The 23,996-nt window shown below is 51.3% G+C and overlaps 1 protein-coding gene across 3 annotated transcripts in view; it reads left to right on the plus strand.

Annotated features, from left to right (window-relative positions):
* Nucleotides 1-23,996, plus strand: part of ANKRD11 (ankyrin repeat domain containing 11) — a 152,705-nt gene that overhangs the window by 116,413 nt on the left and 12,296 nt on the right. For all 3 annotated transcript variants that reach the window (XM_065661054.1, XM_065661052.1, XM_065661053.1), the window contains 5 exons: nucleotides 1,607-1,745; nucleotides 15,561-15,731; nucleotides 16,831-17,034; nucleotides 18,842-18,984; nucleotides 19,550-19,697. In XM_065661054.1, the coding sequence (XP_065517126.1) occupies nucleotides 1,607-1,745; nucleotides 15,561-15,731; nucleotides 16,831-17,034; nucleotides 18,842-18,984; nucleotides 19,550-19,697 (805 nt within the window). The remainder of the gene's footprint in view (nucleotides 1-1,606; nucleotides 1,746-15,560; nucleotides 15,732-16,830; nucleotides 17,035-18,841; nucleotides 18,985-19,549; nucleotides 19,698-23,996) is intronic.

Below are 23,996 nucleotides of genomic sequence, written 5' to 3' on the forward strand. Positions count from 1 at the left end.
CGAGGAAGGGCTGCTCTGGAGCAGGGCTGCCCTTCTTGGGCTCTAAACATGCCTTGGCTCCCACCAGCCCCTGTCAGACAGGTTTGTTTAGCTTGCTTTACCAAAAAAGGGATTCCCCAGCCCATTTTCTTAGCCTTGACTGGTGCGAGGGGCCGAGTGCTGGGTGTGCAGACATGGGGTTGTCACACTGCCCATCACGAGGAGGGTGCAGACACAACCTCTCTATCCCAGTAGAGGGTTTCTCTCTAATCTGGGGGTGAAGTCTGGTTGCCAGACAGAAACTTTGGAAGAGGAAGGAGCAACGTACACTGTGACGCCGCAGTCTTGTGACTGCTGGCACAGGAGGCACCTGCCAGGGTGCTGAGCCTGATGCAGACAGCGTGACCAGGCTGCTCTCAACAAGGGAATTTCTGTTAGATTTGCTTGTCTGAGTTTCCAGCGATGGTCTCGCGTGATTTACTGAATCGAGAGTCTTTAATTTAACTTCGTAGCTAGAGCTCAGGGTCCAGGTTTTGCTGGGTTATTGAAATCAGATCTGTCACAAAGCTGCTTGTTCTGGCCTTGTTGTTAGAGCAGTGGCACAGTGTTTCATCCAGGAGCACTTGCTTACAATAATACTGCTTCTCGTATGAAGGCTCCTGGGGGACTTTAGAGCAGCTCCAGTGCCTAAAGGGGCTGCAAGAAACCTGGAGAGGGGCTTGGGACAAGGGCCTGTAGGGACAGGCCAAGGGGAATGGCTTGAACCTGCCCGAGGGGAGACTGAGCTGAGCTCTTAGGCAGAAGCTCTTCCCTGGGAGGGTGCTGAGGCGCTGGCACAGGGTGCCCAGAGAAGCTGTGGCTGCCCCATCCCTGGCAGTGCTCAAGGCCAGGTTGGACACAGGGGCTTGGAGCAAGCTGCTCCAGTGGAAGGGGTCCCTGCCCGTGGCAGGGGTTGGAGCTGGAGGAGCTTTAAGGTCCTTTCCAACCCAAACCAGTCTGGGATTCTGTACTGATATGAAGTCATTACCCTTCCTGTGCAGTGCATTTGGCTGCAGTGCTGGTCCTGTGACAGTCAGTGATGTTTGCAGAGTTACCATCTGCCTGAATATTCTCTGGAATAACATGTTACCATGTAAGCTCAAGTAGCAGTGCCACGTTCTTGTACTAGAAATACCTCAGGTCCCAAGGAGAAGCCATCAGCTCTCCACTTGGAGCCAAGGGCTTTAGTGCTGTTTTTTTGTGCATCCCACAGACGTGCTCTGTGTGCTGGGGATCAGGAAACCCTTCCCAAGTGATGAGGGTGGTTGTGTTGGGAATCCTTGGGCTCCCGCACCCCAGCCTGCCTTCCCCCTGTGCTCGCAGCTTCACACACAGCATCTGCTCTGTTTTCACATAAATTGGTTGCAGTTTTGGCACCATGCAGCAACCTTGTTTGGCTTTGCTCTTCTCTGGTTTGGTTCTTAGCTTGGTGGATGCTGATTTTAGCAGGATGTTAAACCCAGATGCTGGAAACCCAAGGTGAAAAGGGAAGGACAAGTGCTGCATGAGGCTGGTGTAGGACATTGGGGGGTTTAGGTGAACACAGTCTGGGGAAGGCTCTTGCTAATCCGGTCCCTTCTCTTTGTAGGATAAAGATAAAGTTTCTCTCACCAAGACTCCGAAGTTGGACCGGAGCGATGGCGGCAAAGAGGTGAAGGAGCGAACGACCAAACGGAAGTTGCCTTTCACTGTTGGAACAAATGGAGATCAAAAAGACTCAGACACAGGTACAGAAATTACATAGTCCACCCTCAAAATGTGGATGTTTGGGCTGGGGGGAACACACAGTATCCAGTGTTTAACTGGAGCAAGAGAATGCTTTGTGGGGAGGCACTTCTTCTTCTGGCTAGGGGCCCATTCTATTTCTAAGTAGTCCAGTTCATGAACTGTAGCTTAGACAAGCTAAGGAACAGTGCTGGGCCTGCTAATAAGAATTTAGAGGATAAATCAGAGGATAAACATGAGTACTCTTTGAAAGAAAAACAAGTAGTAAAAACATGAACTTGCATGCATCTGCCTCAAGTAAACCTGAGGTATGCGTGTATGTCTGTGTAAATACATCTGTATCCTCTCCAGACATGTTTTGTTGTTTTGGGGCTTTAAACTGAACAATTATTTCCAGTTGGTGTGTGCACAGGCATTGTCAGACGTGTGTAAATCTGTCTAGAGGCTGTAATGGTGAGCTGTAGGTGTGACTTAGTGATGTGGCCGTCTGGGCCTGTTGGAGTGGTTAGATCAGCTCTTTGGGGTTGGTACAAGTGGTCCTTGGGACCCTGAAGTCATTAAGGTCACCTGTCTGCCCCTGTTCAACCCGCTGCCAAGGTTGCTTTGGTGGATGCAGCATGTCTGCATCCTCAACACATGCCTTGTTTCTGGGAAGCACTGGTGCTGCTATGGGTGTTTCAGCCTGGCTGTGTCATGGTTAGGTAGGTCACGTCATGGGAGACGAGTGGCTGGTATACATGGCTCTTGCCCACCATGGCCCTGTGTGTTTACAGAGATGGTGACCGGGCTGTGTGATTGGTAAGCAGTTGGGAAGAGCTGTAGCAAAGCTTAGACATGAAGCAGATAATGCTGTTTGGTTGTAAGGGGCTTAGCTGTGGCTTTATGGGCAGAGGTTGGCATAGGTTCTCTCTGGAAGTTTCTAGGAAATCTGCATTTGGAAATACTTCTGGTCAGGTAAGGCTCAGTAACTGTGCAATGGTATAAAATGGGCTATGAGCATGTGAGGTGGTCTGTGCTATGTCAGCCTACTGGAGCTGTTGACCAGTCTCCTCTGGTTCAGAAGTCTGGAGGGCAGATCTTAACAGGTCAGAGCCACCAGAGCAGTTAGAGCCCAGTGTCCTGAGGCTGGCCTGGTTTTTCTGTGGGTTTCCATGTGCCAAATGGTAATTTTCACAGTTGCTGAGCTCCCTGTGGGTGAGAAAGTCTCAAAACATGAATTCATTTGTTAGAGGACAGCTCGTACCAATGGGCCTTGGCAGGGATGAAGTGTTGGGTTTGCATTTGGGGTATGTGGATGGGAGAGCGTTGGAGAATGAATCAGTTTGGGTTTGCAGTGGTGGGAGGAGGGGTGGCCCCCTGCCCTTGTGCAGCAGAGGGGGTTACAGCCTGACACAGGTGATCCCTGCTTGCTCTCCAAGCAGTGTGGTGCTTGTCGGAGCCCTGTGTTCCCAAGTACATTCATCGTCTCTAGTGGCTCACTTGAATATGTCAAGGGGTTTTACCTTTGGAGGGAGGATGGCTAGGGCAAGGCAAAACTGATTAGCTGGAACCATAGCTTCTGCTTTGTCAAGGCTTTTTCTGCCATGTTCAGTACTTGGTTGCCCAAACTCGCTTCAGGGCTGTCTGACCCTCATGACAGCTAAAATGTCATGGTAGGGCTCCACCAGCGTGCTTTCCATGACTGCCAGCAGTTAAGAGGGCTCTGGTCTCTGGCTGCAGAGGTGTTGGAAATCTTTCTGCTGGCAACAGCGAGAAGGAAATGAAACTAAAAGGAGAGCAGCAGGGTAGGGGAGCAGAGGAGAAAACTGGGGACAGGCTGCGGCTGCTGCAGGGTGCAGAGGAGCATCACCACAGCCCGTGATACACCACTTTGCGTCGGACCCTGCTTTCAGCAGGAGTGGGATTCTATCTCTTCGGTCTTGTCTTCCTCTTCCTCTTCAGAGCTTGTTCTTCCTGGGGAAGCGGGTATGCGAGCATCAGAGCCGAGCCGAGGGGCAGCAGCGCAGCTCCCACCTGCACACAGGACAGTCAGAGGTGGTCATGGTGCTCAAAGACACATTTAAAGACAAACTGGGCTCCACAGACGCTGTGAAGGTGTAGGCGAGGCTCTAGCAACCTGTTTGGTGGAGATGAGGAGAGGAAGTGACTCAGCCATTGGGGAGGAGATAGCAGCAGGGAGCTGCAGATAAACATGCAGTCAGACCGAGACTTGGTAGGAGCCTGTTCCTCTTCTCTGAGATCCTTTACTCCAGGAATCAGATGCTTGAGATGGGAAGCTACTTGCTGGCACCTTGCTCTCCTCTTACACCACCCAACTGCAACCGTGGGGTGTTTCAGGTCCCTGTGTTCCTTGTCCTGGCGCAAGGATGGCTTTCGTTGAGCAGGTAGAGGCATGTTTGCAGTGCAGAGGGCTGCCCTATGCCCATGGGATCGGTGTGCTCATCTAACAACATGGGTCTGACACCGCACACTCCTCCTCAAGCGTGCGTGGCTGTCAGAGGACGGGCTTTTGTCTCAGACAAAAGGGCTGCAGCAAACCCACCCTGCAGCCCCTGCTCCTTCCCTGGGCAGAACATGAGGATGGGGAGGCTGCTTTTTCCTGGTCTCTTCCTCAACCTTGATTTCATCTCTTGGGAGAAGCAGGATTGCAACATCGGCGTTCCAGTTGCGGGGTTGACCTTAGATGATTTATGTAACGCAGTTAAGCTGTTGTACACAGGCTGTTGTGTGTGTAAGGGTAGTTTTGCTGGGGTATTCCGCAGCCAAGTGGAACTCGGCTGTGAGGATGTGGGAGCTGAGAGCTAGGAGAGTGCTCTTCTTGCCTGTAGTGGCCTATTTTTTCCCCTCTTCAAATGTTTAAACAATAGTGAATCCTCATCCTGGTTTGTTGCGGTGACTCATTTTCCTTAGCACAGCCTATCTGTTGCCTGTTTTTCTGTCCCTGAATAGCTCTGGCTCAGCTTTGACGTGCGTGCACTCTGTGTGGTGCAAGAAAGCATCTGTCCTGGGTTTGCCTTGCTGTGGAAGGACAGCAAAGCCCACCCTGGCCCAGTGTGATGTGACAGCCTGTGCTGGGATAGCTGGAATGAGCCCACATGCCTCATGGCCTGTGTTTGCCACCTTGGTGCACAGATGGCACTGTCCCCTTGCCATCAGGTTGCAAACATTAACCTCCATCCCTTGTGTGCTCGTAGTACTTACCCTGAGCACCAGTGCCTCCCATCACTGGGATGGCTTTTCCAGCTGCACCCAGGCAGAGGTGAGTGTTTGAGGGCAGAGGTTTGTCCCAGCTCATGCTGCAGTAGGGCAGCTCAACCTGCCCTCCTTCCTTCAGCGCTGCTCTTGCAGCCCACTCACCGAGCTGGCTGAGGAGCATGCGCTGCTGGCAGAGTGCTGAGGTGTTCAGAAAGCGAACAAGTAAGCGATTTCATTCTTGATCTGGTGTTGCTTGCAGCAGCCTGCCCCCAGCCAGCGTGCCTTCGCTGCGCCCTGATGCTGAGCCAGCTCCCAGCACTGCTCAGGGTTTGTTCCCTTGCGGGAGATGGGCTCCAGGAGCCCAGCACTGGTTTAAAGGGGGTGGTTTGGGTGCAGTATGTTCAGTGCTAAAGCTTTTAAAGTTGTTTCCTTCAAAATCGTTTCTAGAGCAACAATTCTGGCTTTTGGGTTCCTTAAAGTTAACGGAATAAACTGTCTTTAGGAGAAAAAATAGGCGCAAAGCCGTGAGCCTGCAGACCGTGCGTGTTACAGATCCAGTACTGTGGGAGCAGCATCTCTCTGCCTGAGACTTCTCCTCCTTCCTTCTCCTCTCACTCTTGTGGCATCTCCCCACATCTCCAGACGTTGCTGAGAGCCTACGTGCTGCCTGGCAGCTTCCAAACGAGTACATCCAGCTTCTTTCCCAGCAATTTCGGCAGCTTCTGAGGCTTGGTGCAGCTTCTCGCTTGTGTCCTGCGCTGAAAGCAGGTTAGGCATTTCATGGTGATGTTAAGAAGCATCCTGCAGGCCACGGCAGGGAGAAGGGGACCATGCTGCTGGGAATACACATGCAGGGAGATGCAGGAGAGGTGCGCTGGGGTGGCTGGCACAGAGATGCTCCTCCTCTGTGCTCCTGGGGCACTGGTGCCAGCAGTGCTGAGCCACGGCTGACTCACAGGGCTGACTCAACGGCACCAGACTGCGGCGTGGGGCCGGGCGCTCCGCACCTCCCTGCAGCCCCACGGCTTCACATGAGCAGGTTTCTGACTGCCCCATGTCATGTACACCCGGTCGGGTAATGCTGCTCGAAGGTCAGCTGTGAAATGCACAGTCTGGAGTGTAAAAACCATGATACCCACTCGTCCTGCAGTTTCTTTAGCTGGACATCAGGCTGGCTGTCACCTGAGTCCCTTGGCTCGAGGTTGAGCTCTGATTTCCAGACCTTTAGTCATCATCATCATCACCGGGGAGAGTTAGGACTTAATACAAATCTGTGAGCACTGTGAGTTAATTTTGGCCTCTGAGAGCTCTCCCTGGGAGCAAGGCTTGGTCACAACTGCAGGTCCACAGGAGTGGACCAGCTTGGTTCCTGTTACCCCCTTGGATGCAGAAGGTCTGTCTCCTCCGAGGACTCGCTTGGGAGAAGTGAGGAATACACTGGAGTTTTATTTTCCCTTCGCAGGGTTGCTGCTGTATTTTTTGTGCCTCCCAACTCTTCAGGTTCTACTGCTGCTCCTCCTCAGGCTTGAGTGAAATCTTGAGGATTGGTTTTATGTGGGCTTGGTGACAAATCAGTGCATGTAAAAGAGAAGCTTAGTTTAGTCCAGGTCATGTACAAATCCTGCCATTGCCAAATAGCATGCAGGCTTAAATAAATGTCCTCTTTAAAATGGGGCCCTGGAGCCATCCTGTGCTCCTTCTCACAGCTGTGGCCATGCAGAGCTAGTGAAGTGTCTGCTGCTATTGGTCAGTGAGAGCAGCAGATGGGGTACCCGGCCCTCTCCTGGTCCACAACCAAAAACACTTCACTTGTATGAAGTTCCCCAAACACAAGAGAAATCCTCATTTTGAAGTGTTTTGTCATGGAGACTTCAATGTCTCTGGCAGCTCTTGAGTGTTTTGCAGACCTAAAGTCCCCTGAGGAGGGAACAGGGGGGAGGCAGGAGGGGTTTGAGTGCCTCTGGAAGTGCTGCAGATGGGGATCTGTGGTGGGTTAGATGCCCTTTAAATCCCATGGGTGATAATCTGAAAGCTGGAGCCCTCAGGTCCTGCAGTAATGTTGGGCTGCCTCTTCCTCCATCAGCCCAGCAGTGGCTCATGGCCAAGCAGGAGCCTGGTTCTCCCTGTGCCACCTGAGCGTTGCTGCTTCAGTCTCTGGCTAGGAAGGAAGGGTGATCAGTGTGTGGTTTAGCAGCATTATGGCTTCAGGTCATGGGATTTCTCAGCATCACTTGATGTTGTTGTTGCCCTAATTGTTTGAGTTGAACCAAATGTCACGCAGGCTGTGCTGGCAGCGATGCTGATGCCGTGCTGGGGCCAGCGGAGGTGGGGGACCTGCCGTGGTGCAGGGCACAGAGCAGGAGGAGGCTCCTACTCTGGAGATGGAGAGCAGCAGCTTCCCGTGCCGACCGAAATAACAACAGCGTCATCTGCATCTGTTGTGGTCTCGTGGCATTTGATGGTCATCTCAGCCTGGGGAGGCGGGGAGAGATGGCTAGATTGGATGAGGGGGAATGGAAAACATGGCCTGAGAGGCCTACAGCTGAAATGTAGAAGTCTTTAAGCTGTTTCTGCCTCTTGCTTTGATGAAAGAAAGAAAGGAAATGTTGTGCTTCTAAGTTCTTGAATAATAAAGTAGGTGTAAGCTGAGAGTAAGAAGCTGGTGGAACTACTTGATGTCCCCAGCCCTCCTGCCTCCCCCAACCCCTTGCTCTGTCTTGCTATTCCTCCCAGCTACCCATAAAGCTCTGCTGGTGTTTTGGGGGGTGTTGGTGACACCGCAGCTATGTCCATCCATCCAGCTCCTCTCTGACCTGAGATGTCCTGGCAGCTTCCTTGCTCCCACCCTGAGGTCCATTCGCAGCCGGACAGCAGGTTTGTGAGGTTTGTGTTGCAGTCGCCCCTATATAATATATTTCTTTAGTAAGCAGCCGTAAACCCCAGAGATGCCCTTGCCCCTCTGCAGAGCACCTGAGCGCTTGCCTTGAGGCCCCACTTTGGCACAGAATGGTTTTGCTTTTGGGGGAAGAAGGGAGAGACAAAACCCCAGCCAGCCCTGCGAGCTGGTAAGTGCACTCATGCCTTTCCATGGCTGTAGAGGACTGCCCAGGGCTGAGCCCAAGGGCTTGTATACTGCTAGGGGACCAGGGTTAGCGTGAGGATGGTCAACAGAAGCTGTCCTCCAAGTTTAAAACTCATGCTGCTTTGCAGCCTCCTTCATGATAATCCCCTGAGTGTGTTACGTGATGCTAATTGCTAGGTTAGAAAATGCCTGATGAATCAGATGACCCAAACCCTGGTCCTCTCCCGGAGCCGGCTCTTGGGTTGCCTAATGCCTGAGAGGGGCTTGAGTGCCCCTGCATGGGATTGGGCTCGTTAGTCACAAGTTGGGAGCCTGGCGAGGGAATCCGTGAGAAGCAAATTGCTGGCTTATTAAAAAATGCATCTGCCTCCGAAACTCTTATTTGTGCGCGTTTTCCGTCGCTGGCTGCGCTCGGCTGTGTGCAGCTGGAGGGCTCTAATGGGCTCTGCTGCATTGGGTCTTTCTTTGGTTGTATAATTTCAGTCCTTTTACTAAAATAGTCAAGAAACTGTTCTCACCTAGCAACCAGGGAGAGAGTGAATGTCAGAGCTTCTCCGTTTCTAGCTGGGCTCCATAATGCCAGTACAGTGTGGATAGACTGGCAAACACCAGCCTTCAGATCACCCTTAGAAACTCCCCGTGTGCATCAGCCATCTGGGAAGTGCTGTGTGGAAAAAGCAGGTCGTTTTATGATGGGAGCTGCCATAAATCTCCCTCCTCCCCCCTTCGTCACCTCCTTAACATGCAGAGTGAGAGGTTGCAGTGTGCTGTGTCTCTGTGAACCAAAAATCTATCAATGATGGCTTTTTGCTTCATACAAGAGCTTTTATCAGCTCTGTCTGCAGAGTGTCCTACCCCTGGCTCCCAGGAGGGGAGGAATGTCAGGAGCCTTCATCCCCATCCGCCCTTCTTCATCTCCCTCTGTTTTGTGGGAAATGAAAAGGTTTGGACCTGAAAACTGGGGTCTCAGAATTATTCATGCTTAACATGGAGATTTATTTCTGGTATCAGCCCCTTGATTCCTCATGCAGCAGTTTGTTAGCCAGTGGCTGCTCTGGTGAGAAGAGATGTTTACATGTTTACATGCATAGATGGTATTGTCTGTCCTGCAAATGGAGGGAGAATGCCTGTATTTGGATCACACAGCATTGAATCTCTCTAGCAGAATGATGCCTTTAAAGGTACTGCAAACACTGGGGTCCAGCCTGTGGGTTGTCTGCCCCCAGGCTGATGGGTCTCAGTCCCACACACAGTGACCTGATGTGGTTATAAATGGGCTTGTTCCCCTTGCTGACACTTCTTCTCCGCTTCTGAGTGTTGGAGCCAATGTCTTCACCGTCCTTTCAGCTTAGCTGTGCAGGATCAGGCTCTGGCTCTGGTCCATCTCCATCGTTCAAATTAGAAAGCAGCTCACTGCTGTATAGGAGAGGCTCAGGTGCCTTCTTTGCCGTTCTGTGGAAGCAGACCCTGCTATAGCTTTTCCTCTCATTTTCCTCTTTGGTTTCCTTTTGGCACCTGCTTTCACTTGGCTGATGAGCCAGACATCATCTCCCATCTGTGCCCCCCTAGCCTGTGTGTATTGCAGGCTCTGCAGCATGTCCGTGCCCTCCTGGTGCAGAGCCTCCCCTGGTCCTCAGGTGCAGCTCTCCAGCCCCAGTGCTGCCTTCCTCTGCTTTTTGGTGGTCTCCATGCAGCCATGCCATCCCCGTTCCTCCTTCTCCCTCACTGCCTTGCTTTTGTCCTGCTCTCCACTGCCCTTGTCTTGTTTATCTGCCCATGCCATTGTGCTGTTTCCACTGTTCCCATTTCTCACCACCGTCATGTTCCTGCAGCGCTGAAGCCTTCCACTCAGCACCATCCTGTACACTTGTCCTTAAATTCTGGGGATGCCCGCGGAGCCTCTTGACGTGGCTGTATCGTGTGCTATAAACCTTTTGGCTCATGATCAGCCTTGTTCAGCACGCGTTGGTCCATGTCTGCAGATGCCCTGTGAGCTCCAGGCTGCTTGTGCTCAGGTTAAACCTGCTTTTCTCCTGGTTTGAGCTGACATGCTCCAAAATGTTTTATGCCCTACAACTTCTGCAGTAAAAATGAGTCACTCTTACGCATGCTAGGCTGGGGATGGGGAAAACAGAGGCTTGTGCAGTCTCTCGGGGGTGCAATGCAGTCTCTGTTGCTGTCTGTGCCGGTCTAATTTATTCTCATTGATCTTTTGTTTGTGTGCTTGCTCGGCAAATAAACTGTTTTAAATCCCCACTCACTGGCAAGCCAACAGCCAGTTCCTCTGTGCGACGCTGAGATGTTCAGCGTGAGCTGGTTGGTTTGGAAACGGTATTTTTCCTCAGGGTACCACCTTACATGCGTGCGTTGTCATGTTGGAACAGCTTAAACAGATGCTTTTTGCATTACAGGGTACGATGTGCTCGTGGGGAGTGAGGAGCCGAGCGGCTCAGCCACAGCTCAGGGTTGGAGCTCTCGTCCCCACAACCTGCCAGCATCTCACAGTGCCTGTTCGAGACAGATTTTTCCATCACCACCCTTTTCTCTGTCCTTCCCTGCCTCTCTCCTCTCTCCCATTTTGGCTCGGGCCTGCTAGAGCCAGCCCAACAGCCCTGAATACCTCTGTGCCCTGGGACCTCCGCAGAGCTGCTGATGGGCTTCCAGCAGCTCTGGATTTAGTGCCCATTGCAGCAGCATGAGCGTTGCATGACCTGCACTCTAATTTGGGCGCAAGAACCACCTGCGGGGCTAATGCTCAAACCTCTTTGTCCTGTGAACCTGCTGCTGTCCCGCCTTTCACAAGCCTCCTGGGTTTAGTGTGATGAAAGGAAGGAGCAGCAGCTCCCGGCTGTGCTGGGCAGCCGCAACTCTGCCCAGATCCTGCTTTTTCCCCTTTAAGCCTGTGCATGCGGTTCCTGCCAGCGTCAGCGTGAGGGAAGAGCCAAGCAGGATCCCCAAATTAAACCACCGCAGCGCCAGGCTGAGGCTTTGCTCTGGAGGTTTGCAGAGGGCTGAAGCAAGCAGCAAAAGAGCTACTTTAAAAACAGCTGAGTGGAGGTGCACAGCGCATCGCTGGGCTGCTGTCATCTTCCTTCCCGTTAGGATCAGTGTGCCTGGTCCAGCCACCATCTCTGGAGATGGGCACTGAGATAACTCCTTGCCTGCACACCCCCTTGTGCCTCTGGTTTTTGTGTTTACACCCAAAGACTGGCATGCATACAGCCTGCTGAAGGGATTTTAGTGTAAGATAACCTTTATTCCTGATTGCTGAGGTGTTCTTTTACCTATTGTGAGCATTCCTGTTAATTTGCTCCACATTGCTGCAAGGTGTTAGAAGCATTTAACAGAGGAGAAGGAGCAGCTCACAGGAGCCAGTGGCACCTGAAGCGTTGAGCAGAGACCTTTGTGCAGGTGCCCTTTAAAATCTGCTGAAAATCAGTTTCTGGGTAAAGTCTTCTGAATTGAAATAAAACACGTTTGCAGCCCCATGGCCCCAGAACCAGAGGGAGGAATCCCTTTCGTGCTGGACAGGAGGAGACACTGAGGTGTGAAACCGTGGTCACGCAGGACTAGATGTGATCCTGTGCAGCGCTAGGTGATGCCGCCTTCCCAGGGGGAAACACACACAATCCCAAGTCCTTGGCTGCCTCACCATAGCCAGGGGGAGCTGGTCGCTTCCCATTTGTTTTATATCTTGTTGATCACCTGGTTTTTAATGTTAAATGTTCTGTGGAGGAGGACGTTCTGCAACTGCAGGATTAATAGAAGTTTAAGGGGGTTTCGAGTGAACTCGGTAATCAATTCTTGCAAATCACAGGCTCATGCTGACAGCCTGCAGCAGCCCAGTAATAGTGAAACGAAAACATTCCCATTCTAACGGTGGCTCCCTCCACACACGCAGAGCAGCCCTCTACCACATACAACTGCTGTGCATTGCCCTTACTTCAAAGCCCCTTCCTGGTGGCACCAGCCAAGGTGTGACCCTCCTTGAGCATCCTTGTGCTCCGTGACAAGGCAGGATGCGACCAGGAGCTGCCTGTTGAGCTGAGCTGAGGTGTGTGGGTAAGCTGGGCCTGGCTGAGCAGCATTTAACAAGCAGGAGCTCTGGAGCCTAGCGAGGAGCAGCCTGTGCAGATGAGGTATCCCTGTGCTCGGGTGGGTATGCCTGGCTTGACTGGCTGCTCGGCTCCTGGAACTGCCTGGGCTCAGTTGTTTTCTTACCATAAGCTCATCGAGTTTGATTTTATTTTAAACCATTAAAATACTCTCCGCTTTCAAGTGGTCTGATTTCATCTTACAGCTGTGTTACAGCTGCCAGGGTGACTGAAATGTGGCTTTGGAGAAGCAGACCAGTATTCTCATTCAGTGCACCGATGTCTTTCCAGGGCTTCTACTTGAAGAAGGGTGACCTGTGCTGTCTGGTTAGAGAAATTGCCTGGTATGGAGTTACCATTTCTTAAATGGACAGGATCCCAGGTGCAGGGGACAATGGAAATCATTTGCTCTGGGCCAGATCTTTGCAGAGGGAGAGCAGCAGAGGGTGGCACTTTGGTGCAAGAGTTTTGGATCTGCTTGCTAAATGATGGCCAGGGGTGTGCAGGAGATGCAAGTGGCATGAGTTGAGCTGGAGCAGTGGAGATGACCCCACACATTGCTGCTCTCGAATGCCAGAGACTTTTACTCCACTGGCAGTTTGAATGAGGAAACCTGTGCTTTGGTGCAAAGTCCACTGAGTGAGTTCAAACCCATCCATCACAGTTTCTCCTGACCTGCTGGACTTTGTGTGGAGGCAAAGCAGGCTCTGTCCTGCTGGTGGCCATGTGCCAGAGACCGCAATGGATTTCTCAAAACAACAAATACGACCGGATAAGCAGGGCTGGGCTGTAGGGTGCAGGCTGCCAGACCCTGCCTTGGCACAGGGCTCGTGGTAGGGAAGAGACTGGATGCAGCTAATCCATAAAGCTTGCATCTGTGTGTTCCACTGCATATCCTCTTGGAGTTCTACATCTCCCCCATACATTTGACTACCAGTTTCAGGGTGCTGGGTGGTTACATGGTGGGGTTTCCTCTCCCTGGCTGCTGGCAGTCAAAGCCCAGTTTCTTGAGGGGCATTATCAGACATTTACTTGTTCACAGACCTACGTGTATTATTCCTCTAATGCTTTCTAGGGTTTTCAGAATACCTTAAAATAATCAGAGTGTTTAGAGTCTAACATTTGAGTAGAAGAGATCCTATGCCTATCCTGCCTCGCTGGAGGACTCAGTGTACCATATCAGCAGTGTAATCAGCCCATGTGAAAGTGCTCCAGGTCACAGTGTTCCTCTTTGAGGAGAGCAGGTACTTACAGGCTTGCTGTGATAATAACCTCTCAGTGCCTGTCTCCTGGCAGCATCCTGGCGAGTGCCCATCCCTGCTGGGGCGGACAGTAAAGATTCCTTCCCTGTGAGGGTGCTGAGGCGCTGGCACAGGGTGCCCAGAGAAGCTGTGGCTGCCCCATCCCTGGCAGTGCTCAAGGCCAGGTTGGACACAGGGGCTTGGAGCAAGCTGCTCCAGTGGAAGGGGCCCCTGCCCGTGGCAGGGGTTGGAGCTGGAAGAGCTTTAAGGTCCCTTCCAACACAAACCAGTCTGGGACTCTGTGAGCTGGGGGCTGGTGGCTGTGCAAAACTCCTTTTCATTAAAAAGGTGTTTACTTCGTGCTTCAAAGTCACAGGCAGGATTTGTTCTGTTGAAAAGCACGGGTGGTCAGTTGGAGAACAGAGTCCCTGTTTATATCCCTGTTTAGCAGGGTTGAACAGCTTGTCTCTGCAGTCTTCATTACATCAAGGATGCAGTGAGGTGTTCTACTGCTCAGGTTTCTTGAGCAGCATCAAGCCAGCCTTGACTCAAGCTGGTGTTTGAGTGTGTGATGTGAGGACAAGCTGCCACTCACCTGGGTTTGATAACGTCTGTAGCTGTGTCTGCTCAGAATGTTGGTACCAGCCCTGCAGTCAGCTGGCTCTAAACAAACTGTATCAGTGCTCAGAAATAGACGTGATCAAAGTTTGGATTTTCCACTTGCATGCACCGTATCTTCCTTATGCTTCTTTGTGGGTTTAGGACAGTTGCCTAGTAGGAGGGATGCAGCTTGGCTGCTGACAAGGAATTGCCGTGCTGCTCTGCAGATAATTCTGTCTCTTGCTTGGCTGGCTTCTTGAAAGAAAACTTCATTTTTCTTTCTTGAAGTGGCACCTTGAAACTTTGTTTGCTGACTGCATCCCTTCAGCAGGACTCACAGGAAGCCTGGAGAGGGGCTTTGGACAAGGGCCTTTAGGGGCAGGACAAGGGGAACGGCTTTAACTTGCCAGCGGGGAGACTGAGATGAGCTCTTAGGCAGAAGCTCTTCCCTGTGAGGGTGATGATTCTGTGGCTCTGGCATGGCTGTGGCTCTGTGGACCCACTGAAGAGGAGGATGCAGCAGAACTTGTGCTTTCACCAGACAGCATCAACAAAGCAAGCAAACAAACCAGAAGCACAGAGGAAGAGCTGCTGACTCTCCTTGAATGGGAAAAGGATCAATACTTGAGAAAAGAAGACTGGAAAATACTTAAGACAAGGCTGTATTAGTATCAGGCTTCTCACAGAGGTTGGATGCCTGAGCTGGGCACGGGGAGGAACGCAGCAAGTTGCACAGTGCAGGGTCCACTTCTCACCAGCTTGCAGCAGGCTGCTGCTGCGTGGCTCCCTGAGAGCAAGGCTGGAGGTGCAGGGTGAAGCTGGGGTTTGTCTCATTGCTGTGCATATGGCATTCCAACAGCAAATTCCAACTTCAGAGGAGGCCACGCTCAGCCCATCGGTGGGAGCTGCCTTTGTAGCTGTGTGATTTAGGAGACTGAGGGTCAGGCTGGGATTTGGGGGATGACAAGCCAGGCACAGGAGTTTCTTCCTGCCCTCCTGTTCGGGATTTTCTTAAGAGGGATGCAGGAATATATATGGCTAAGAAGTCATCTGCCTGACCTGCAGGTGTGTGCTCTGCACTAGGGAGGAGAGGACCAGCCTGGTACTCCCAGGGGCAGTGCACCCTTTTGATGATAATGAGGGGATGAGATGGTAACGTTTCCAAGCTGTCAGCCTGTGTCTTGTTAGCACTTTTTGTTAATGCTTTTAGATGCCTCCAGTTCAGTCCGTGCTGTGGTGGTGTAAGGCTGCGTACGCTCCTCAAAGCACCATGGCATGAAATGGAGGCTCCTAGAAGCAAGATGGGAGGTACAGACCACAAAGGACCTGCTTCCTCCCTCTTGTGCTGTTCTTTGATGGTGGGGGGAGAACTGGTAGAAGCCTATACTGGGAGATGCTGTCAGAAGAGCTGGTGGGCAGCAGGATCAGTGTGTGTCCCAGCTGCCCTGGGTGCTGGTGCTCCCACTGCAGGGATGCATCCTTCTCCACAGGCTTTTCTATTTGTGAGTTACAGAAATGGATTGAAGAGCTGTTAGCACCGCTCAGAAGCAAACATGGCTTTGAGTTCCAGCAGCATTCACAGCTTGTGTTTCTGTGTCTCCACAGAAAAGCAGGGTCCTGAACGGAAGAGAATTAAAAAGGAACCTGCCACCAGAAAACCTGGCTTGCTCTTCGGAATGGGCCTTTCGGGGATCCGGGCAGGATATCCACTGTCCGAGCGCCAGCAAGTTGCTCTCCTTATGCAGATGACAGCAGAAGAGTCTGCAAACAGCCCAGGTAAGGTCCAGAGGGTGGGTTTGCTCAGTGTGGTTAAGGGAGCTCCTTGAAGGCAGCAGGGGTGAGCTGCACCCCCCTGGCAGCTCATCCCTGAGGATGCTCCATGAGGTCTCCCTGCTCATAGTGCACAAGGTGTGATGCAGGAGCAGGGCAGCAGGACACCTACTCCCACTGCAGGCACTGCCATAGATAGGCTCACATGTGGCTGCTGCTGCCCTTCCTTCTTGAGCATAAGGCAGTAGCAGACGTCCTGTGGGCCAAATCCAAGCCACCACTGAGCCTGCCCTGGCTGCTTAACTGCAGCTTCGGTTCCACAGGAGCTCCTTCGTGTTAGAGCTTCACGTTTTCCAATGGCTCTGGGGCTAACTCAGTAAAGGAACATTGTGAATATCTTCCTCTGTGGGTTTTTTAAGGTTTCTTCCTGCAGAGAGGGATAAGATGTGTAACCACTGCAACTGTAACGTGAGATGTGGAGCAGCTGGAACGTGTTTACCATGGATTTTGTATTTTAGTCATTTTTATCTGCTGCATACATGACCCCCCAGGGTTTTTAGAGGCACTGTGCTCTCTGTATGAGCACATCTGCACCCTACACACAGATGTTGCAGCTCTAGCCACGTATTTTGTTTCTTCTTAACACGGATCTAGCTGCTTGTGTTGCTGTTATTTGGGGTGAGGAAAAGAGGGGGCAGAAAAGCTGCGTAGTCTTCAGAGCATTCAGATGTTCTCTCAGGAAATGTGCAGTCTCCTCCCAAAGCTGTCAGACCTCACTTGTTAAAGGCAGCTTCCCTTAGGAAATGAGGTTTTAGGGTAAGGAGCTGCATTATCTGCTTCCAAATCCTGGGATTGCCTACAGTCTTTGCAAGGACTGCAGTTCTCTCCAGTGGGCTTTGGCAGCCTGCAATTAATATCTGCATTATGCATACACAGGCTTTCCTCTGTCTTCACAGCGACTTCAGAGGTGCAGTTGCCTCTCGTGCCTTATGGTGAGCGTTTTAGGGAGAGGCAAGGTGAAACGCGTTGCAAGAGCTCCCTCTAAGGGATTTTTAGGCTTCCTTTGAATAGTAGTTCTTTACTCTTGTTTCTTTTCTCCATGCAGTTGACACAACACCAAAGCATCCCTCTCAGTCTACAGTTTGTCAGAAGGGAACTCCTAACTCTGCCTCCAAAACCAAAGATAAAGTAAATAAGAGAAACGAGCGAGGAGAGACTCGGCTGCATCGAGCTGCCATCCGAGGAGATGCCCGGCGCATCAAGGAGCTCATAATCGAGGGTGCAGATGTCAATGTGAAAGACTTCGCAGGTAACCAGCCTGCTGGCAGCACTGTGGGGAACCTTTCAGCACTGGCAGCTGAACCTTTTCCCAACCTGGTTGAATGTTCTACCTGTAAGAATGGCTCCCATTAGAGAAAGCAGTTTCTTTATAACATGGGTTTGTGACTTGTAAATAAGGGCTTAACCAAAAATTGTTTGTCCTTTGGGGAGGAAAAAAATCTTGGAATCCTCTAAAAACAAAACGACAAAACCCTACGTCAAGTCTGTCAAAATAATAAATCCCTGAAAAGCACCAGCTACCTTGTTGGAGTTTGGGAGCTGAATTCCCAGGCTGTGCTATTGCTCTGAACATGGTCCTACTCAGGGCAGTGATGTTGGGCTGGGCTAGATCCGTAGCCATCCCTGGGGCTGCTGCAGCTACACACTCTTATGTGAACAAGGACCCTCTTCTCCATTTTCTTGTGTCCTTCCAAGAGGGTGTATTCTTGGAAGTCTTGAGGGGAATTCACAAAGGGAAGTGGGCCGGTTTAGCTCTTTTTTTACTTAAAATATAAGAAATCATGTGCACAAAAACACTGACAAGAGTGGGTTTGTAAAGTCATTGCTCCAGGGTTGACTGGTTGATGCCTACAGCTTTTTGGGGTTGTTTTTAAGTACTAAACATTGGGGTCAGGCTCCCAGCTGCACCAGCGCAGTGTCTGAGTGAGAGGAGACATTGACCCTCCTGACGCTCAACTGAGGAGCCTCACCATCTCCTTGTCCTCTTCAGAGGGCCAGCAAGCTCCTGCTTCTGGTGGTGGGAATGGGCCAGGGAGTCTGGAATGGGAACAGCCCCGAGTCCTGTGATGAGAGATGGCCTGAGCCGTGAGGTGGCGAGCAGTGCTGTTGGTGCACACCTGTGCCAGTGATGGGGCTGAATTAGCCCTTCTTCCAGCACATCCCAGAGCTTCACTTTGCTCTTTGCTGTTCTCTTTGCACGATTTTGGAGCTATGAATAGATCTGCATGTTCCTCTGCCTGTATGATTAATACCAGTGCTAGGCTGAAGTATCAGTTGTGATTAATTCTGGTCACAGGTGCTCCTTCTTAATGCTCCAAGTGAAGTTAACGGAACGAGCTCCCACGATGCTATCAGCAAAATACCGAAGGAGCCAAGCACATTTGCTGGGAAACCGCAAAACAATTTCTGCTTAAAAATAGTCTGTTTGAACGTGATAAAATACTTCATTCTGTGTTTCTCGGAGGTTTGTTTGAGAACCTGAGCCACTGTTACTGTGGAGGAATGCTGTTTGGTTTCTCACCAAGTCAGGGGCCTGTTTTGCAGCTGCAATAGCTGCTTGCTTTGGGGAGTACACAGAAAATATTTGTGAGGTCTGTGTGGGGGAGCCATGTCTGTAGCTCAGGGCTCATCCTGATATGGGCAGCAGTGTTTTGCCCTTATGGAGGAGCTTGAAGGGGAAAGGATTTGAGGCCTTGGTGATGGCTTTCACCCAGCGTCAGCAAGTCTTCTTATTTCCTACATAAAACTTTGCCTTTTAATTTCCCAGGGCTGTGTCCGTTCTGATAGATGGTCTAGCTATCTAGATGTGTGTAGCACATTGCATGACCAGAGGGAAAAGCAGGATTGATTCAGCTACCACCTGGTTGGAGTAACAAAGGCAGAGCTGCAGGTTTCTTCCTGCTATGCCATGGGGAGCCAGGCAAACAAGCCCATCACGTTGGCCATCAGAGGAACAGACTCCTTGACACATTCATACCCACAGTGTGAGATTTTCACTATCCCTAACTTTCTCCCTGAAGGTAATGTCCATGTTCTGAGTGTCCCTTTGCTTGCAGGCTGGACAGCATTGCACGAGGCTTGCAACCGGGGTTACTATGATGTTGCAAAGCAGTTGCTTGCTGCGGGCGCTGAAGTTAACACAAAGGGGTTGGATGATGACACCCCCCTGCACGATGCAGCCAACAACGGGCACTTCAAGGTTGGTTTTTGCTGGACTCCATAGCTCTGTTTTTAATAACTTTTTTTCTAACTCATGCCTTAAGCAGCCAGCTGTGCAAAACCAGAGACTCTGTTTAAGTGTTCAAGGCCAGTTGGACGGTTTTTTGAACAACCTGGTCTAGTGGGAGATGTCCTTGTCTGTGGCAGGGGAGTTGGAACTAGGTGATCTCTAAGCTCCCTTCCGACCTAAACCGTTCTAGGATTCTGTGATGTTATTATCATTTGCTGCTGATAGTAGTGGGCAGGAATTTCCCTGCCCTGGTGCTGTTTTTTTGTTTTACTTTTATTAACTTCTGTGTTTTACTTTTGCTGTTCCTCTATTGCAGGGGATAAAATGTCTTGTTCTTTTCCCTTCTTTCCTGCTCAAGTTGGTTCATGTTGCTGTTTTTTGTCTCCTGTGTTATTGAAGACTATTTGTACCTTAAGGCATGTCCTGAGAACAGACTGCTTGAGGACATCCCCCTTTTAGTTCTGTATGAAATTTGTATGAAAAGCCTGGAATCAAAATGTCATGAGTGACTTCAAGTCTCAATTTCTGTTTTCAGGTGGTGAAATTGTTGCTACATTATGGAGGGAATCCTCATCAAAGCAACAGGAAGGGCGAGACACCTTTAAAAGTAGCCAATTCTCCCACCATGGTGAATCTGCTCTTGGGAAAGACCACATACCCCTCTAGCGAAGAGAGCTCGACAGGTGAGATTGACTTTTATGTGAACATAGGAGTGATGGTTGTGGCCTGCAGCTGTCTGTTAATACAGAGACGTTAAGAGGACAGTGAAGTTAGACTCATGTCAGAATACCTGCACGCTGCTGCCACGGTCAGGAGTCCATCTGTAGCTGTAACCCAAATTCAGACAACATAACCACCCGCTTTAGCTCCGGGAGCTCTAGCTGTTTGCCCTGGAAGCCTACGTTGAGATGACTTGCCTGGTGCAATCGAGATGTAGGATTGGAAGCCAATTGCAGGTAAATGGATGTCTTACCTTTACAATATGGGAACTAGTCATAGAATCATAGAACAGTTAGGGCTGGAAAGGACCTTAAGATCATACAGTCCCAACCCCCCTGCCACTGGCAGGGACACCGCACACTAAACCATGTCACCCAAAGCTCTGTCCAACCTGGACTTGAACACCGCCAGGGATGGAGCATTCACAGCTTCCGTGTGCAACCCATTCCAGTGCCTCAACACCCTCACAGTAAAGAACTTCCTCCTTAGATCCAATCTAAACTTCCCCTGTTTAAGTTTTAACCCGTTACCCCTTGTCCTGTCACTGCCGTCCCTAGTGAAGAGTCCCTCTCCAGCATCCCTACAGCCCCCCTTCAGATACTGGAAGGCTGCTCTGAGGTCTCCACGCAGCCTTCTCTTCTCCAGGATGAACAGCCCCCACTTTCTCAGCCTGTCTTCATGCGGGAGGTGCTCCAGTCCCCTGATCATCCTCGTGGCCTCCTCTGGACTTGTTCCAACAGTTCCATGTCCTTTTTATGTTGAGGACACCAGAACTGCACACAATGCTCCAGGTGAGGCCTCACAGGAGCAGAGTAGAGGGGCAGGATCACCTCCTTCGCCCTGTTGGTCACGCTCCTTTGGGTGCAGCCCAGGATACGGTTGGTTTCTGGGCTGCAAGCGCACACTGAAGCCGGCTCATGTTCATTTTCTCATTGACCAGCACCCCCAAGTCCTTCTCTGCAGGGCTGCTCTGAATCTCTTCTCTGCCCGACCTGTGGCTGTGCCTGGGATTGCTCCGACCCAGGTGTAGGACCTTGCACTTGGCATGGTTGAACTTCATAAGGTTGGCATCAGCCCACCTCACAAGCGTGTCAAGGTCCCTCGATGGCATCCCTTCCCTCCAGCGTATCAACCGGACCACACAGCTTGGTGTCATCGGCAAACTTGCTGAGGGCGCACTCAATCCCACTGTCCGTGTCAGCGACGAAGATGTTAAACAAGACCAGTCCCAACACCGATCCCTGAGGGACACCACTCGTTACTGGTCTCCAGCCGGACATTGAGCCATTGACCACAACTCTTTGTGTGTGGCCATCCAGTCAGTTCTTTATCCACCGAGTGGTCCATCCATCAAATTGATGTCTCTCCAGTTTAGAGACGAGGATGCTGTGTGGGACAGTGTCAGACACTTTGCACAAGTCCAGGTAGATGACATCAACTGCTTTACCCTTGTCCATCAGTTCTGTAGCCCCATCATAGAAGGCCACCAACTTGGTCAGGCAGGATTTGCCCTTAGTGAAGCCATGCTGGCTGTCACCAAGCACCTTGTTTTTCATGTGCCTTAGCATGCCTTCCAGGAGAATGTGCTCCAAGATTTTACCAGGCACAGAGGTGAGACTGACTGGTCTGTAATTCCCTGGGTCATCCATTGTCCCCTTCTTGAAAATGGGGGTTATATTTCCCTTTTTCCAGTCGTCGGGAACTTCGCCTGACTGCCATGATTTTTCAAATATGATGGCCAGTGGGTTAGCAGCTCCATTCGCCAGCTCCTTCAGGACTCATGGATGGATTCCATCAGGTCCCATGGACTTGTGCACGTTCAGGTTCTTAAGATGATCTAGAACCATATCCTCTCCTACAGTGGACCCACCGTCTTCATTCTCACAGTCTCTGCGTCTGCCTTCCAAGACTTGGGTGGTGCAGTCGGAGCCTTTGCCAGTGAAGACTGAGGCAAAGAAGTCATTCAGAACCTCAGCCATCTCCAAATCCTGTGTAGCCAGTTCTCCCGAGAGCTTCCTCAGGGGGCCTGCGTTGTCCCTAGTCTGTCTTTATTTGCAATGTAACTATAGAATCCCTTCCTGTTGTCTTTCACATCCCTAGCCAAGTTTAATTCTAACTGGGCCTTAGCTTTCCTAACCTGGTCCCTAGCTTCCCAGACAACATCCCTGTATTCTTCCCAGGCCTCCTGTCCTTGCTTCCACCTTTTATAAGCCTCTTCTTTCCCTCTAAGTTTCCTCAGCAGCTCCTTATCCATCCAAGAAGGTCTCCTGGCCCTCCTGCTGCACTTCCTTCTAGTTGGGATGCAGCACTCCTGAGCTTGGAGCAGGTGATCCTTGAATATCAACCAACAGTCTTGCCCCTCCCCTGCCCTCCAGGGCTATATCCCATGGAACCTTACTAAGCAGGCTCCTGAAGAGGCCAGAGTCTGCTCTCTTGAAGCCCAGGGCAGTGAGCTTGCTGCACGCTCTTCTCACTGTCCCGAGGATCTTGAACTCAACCATCTCATGATCACTGCATCCAAGGCTGCCCTGCAGTACCACATTCTCAACAAGCCCTACCCTGCTGGTGAGCACAAAGTCAAGCATGGCACCTCTCCTTGTTGACTCCTCTATTACTTGCAGAAGGAAGTTGTCTTCACACAACTTCCACAATCGAGGAACCTCCTGGACTGCTTGTGCCGGGCCATACCGCCGTTCCAACAGATGTCAGGGTGGTTGAAGTCCCCCTTGAGAACAAGGGCCTGCGAGCGTGAGGCTATTCCTGTCTGTCTATGGAGTGCTTCATCTGCAGGTTCTCCTTGTTCAGGCGGTCTGTAACAGATCCCCACAGTTATGTCTCACACAGCTGTTTTCCCTTTAACCCTGACCCACAAACTCTCTGTAAACTGCTCACCTGCGCCCAGACAGAGTTCCATACTCTCCAGCCTATCCCTAACATAAAGGGCAACTCCCCCTCCCTGCCTGCCAGGCCTGTCTTTTCTAAAGAGCCTGTAACCTTCCATTCCAACACTCCAGTCGCAGGAGCCATCCCACCATGTTTCTGTGATGCCCATTATATCATACCCCCGTAGATGTGCACACATCTCTAATTCCTCATTTGTTCCCCATGCTACGGGCGTTTGTACAGAGGCACCTGAGCCGAGCTCCAGATGAAGCTGGCTGGTTGGCTGGAGTGGCTGGAATATCTCTACATTGCCCCGAGCATTTATTATAGGTGCTGGCAACTGACTGGGAGTGCTGGGATGGAATGATGCCCCCCTCCCCCAACACATCTAAAGCATCCTTGACCAGCCTGGCAAGCCTCCTACCAAAACCACTCTTCCTCTTCTTCTTCATCAGACCAGCTCCACCAGCCCTCAGCAGACCTGGCCTCCCAACTCCAGTCCCATGTTCTAATACCCAAACCCTTGACTATGGCAACACCGTTCTAACCATTTATTAACCTGCCCGATCCTCCCAGCCTTTTTAAGGTCCTCCCCTTTATCCTGGAGAATGGATGAAAAGACTGTCTGAGCTCCAGAGCCCCTAACCACCTCTCCCAGGGCTCTGTAGTCCTTCTTAATGTTCACCAGGCTACTACTATCTCTATCACTAGCACCCACATGGATCACTAGAAGTGGGTAATAATCAGTGGGACTTACTAGAGGAGGCAGCCTCTCTCCAACATCCCTGATGCAAGCCGCTGGTAGGCAACACACCTCCCTTGAGACCGGGTCAGGCTGACAGATGGGTGCTCTGTGCCTTTCGAAGTAGAGTCCCCTACCACTACGACCCACTGCTTTTTCCTGGCAGCACCAGTAGTGATCTTCTCTAGCAGTGCATCAGCCGGTTGTTCATGGTGCAAGTGTGTTTCCTCATTAGCCCCCTGCAGAACTGTGGAGCGGTTCTGGGTGGGGACAACGAATTTAGGAGGAAGCCCCTTGCTTTTAATTGTCCTTTTCCTCCTTTTTTTGTTGTTTTTTTATGTTACCATTTCCCATCTTCCTGGGTTAACGGCTTCCTTCTTTCCTGCATAAGGTGCGATGGATGCTTGAGGCCCCTGCACAGTTTGGGCCTGGAGCAAGCAGCCCTGCTTCCTCTCAGCTTCCCTGGCATCTTGCAGCCTATTGACAGCGCCCCGCAGCTCAGCCCCCGCAGGAGGACCTGCACCGGGGAGCAGCGGGTGCAGCCCTGCCCATCGTGCACCGTTCCCTCCCCAGAGCAGTGCAGGCACCCTCTACCCTCCGAGCTCTGCCCTGCAGCCTCCCCTCTCACCGGCTCTGT

This window comes from Lathamus discolor, chromosome Z, assembly GCF_037157495.1.
Source record: "Lathamus discolor isolate bLatDis1 chromosome Z, bLatDis1.hap1, whole genome shotgun sequence".
NCBI lineage: Eukaryota > Metazoa > Chordata > Aves > Psittaciformes > Psittacidae > Lathamus > Lathamus discolor.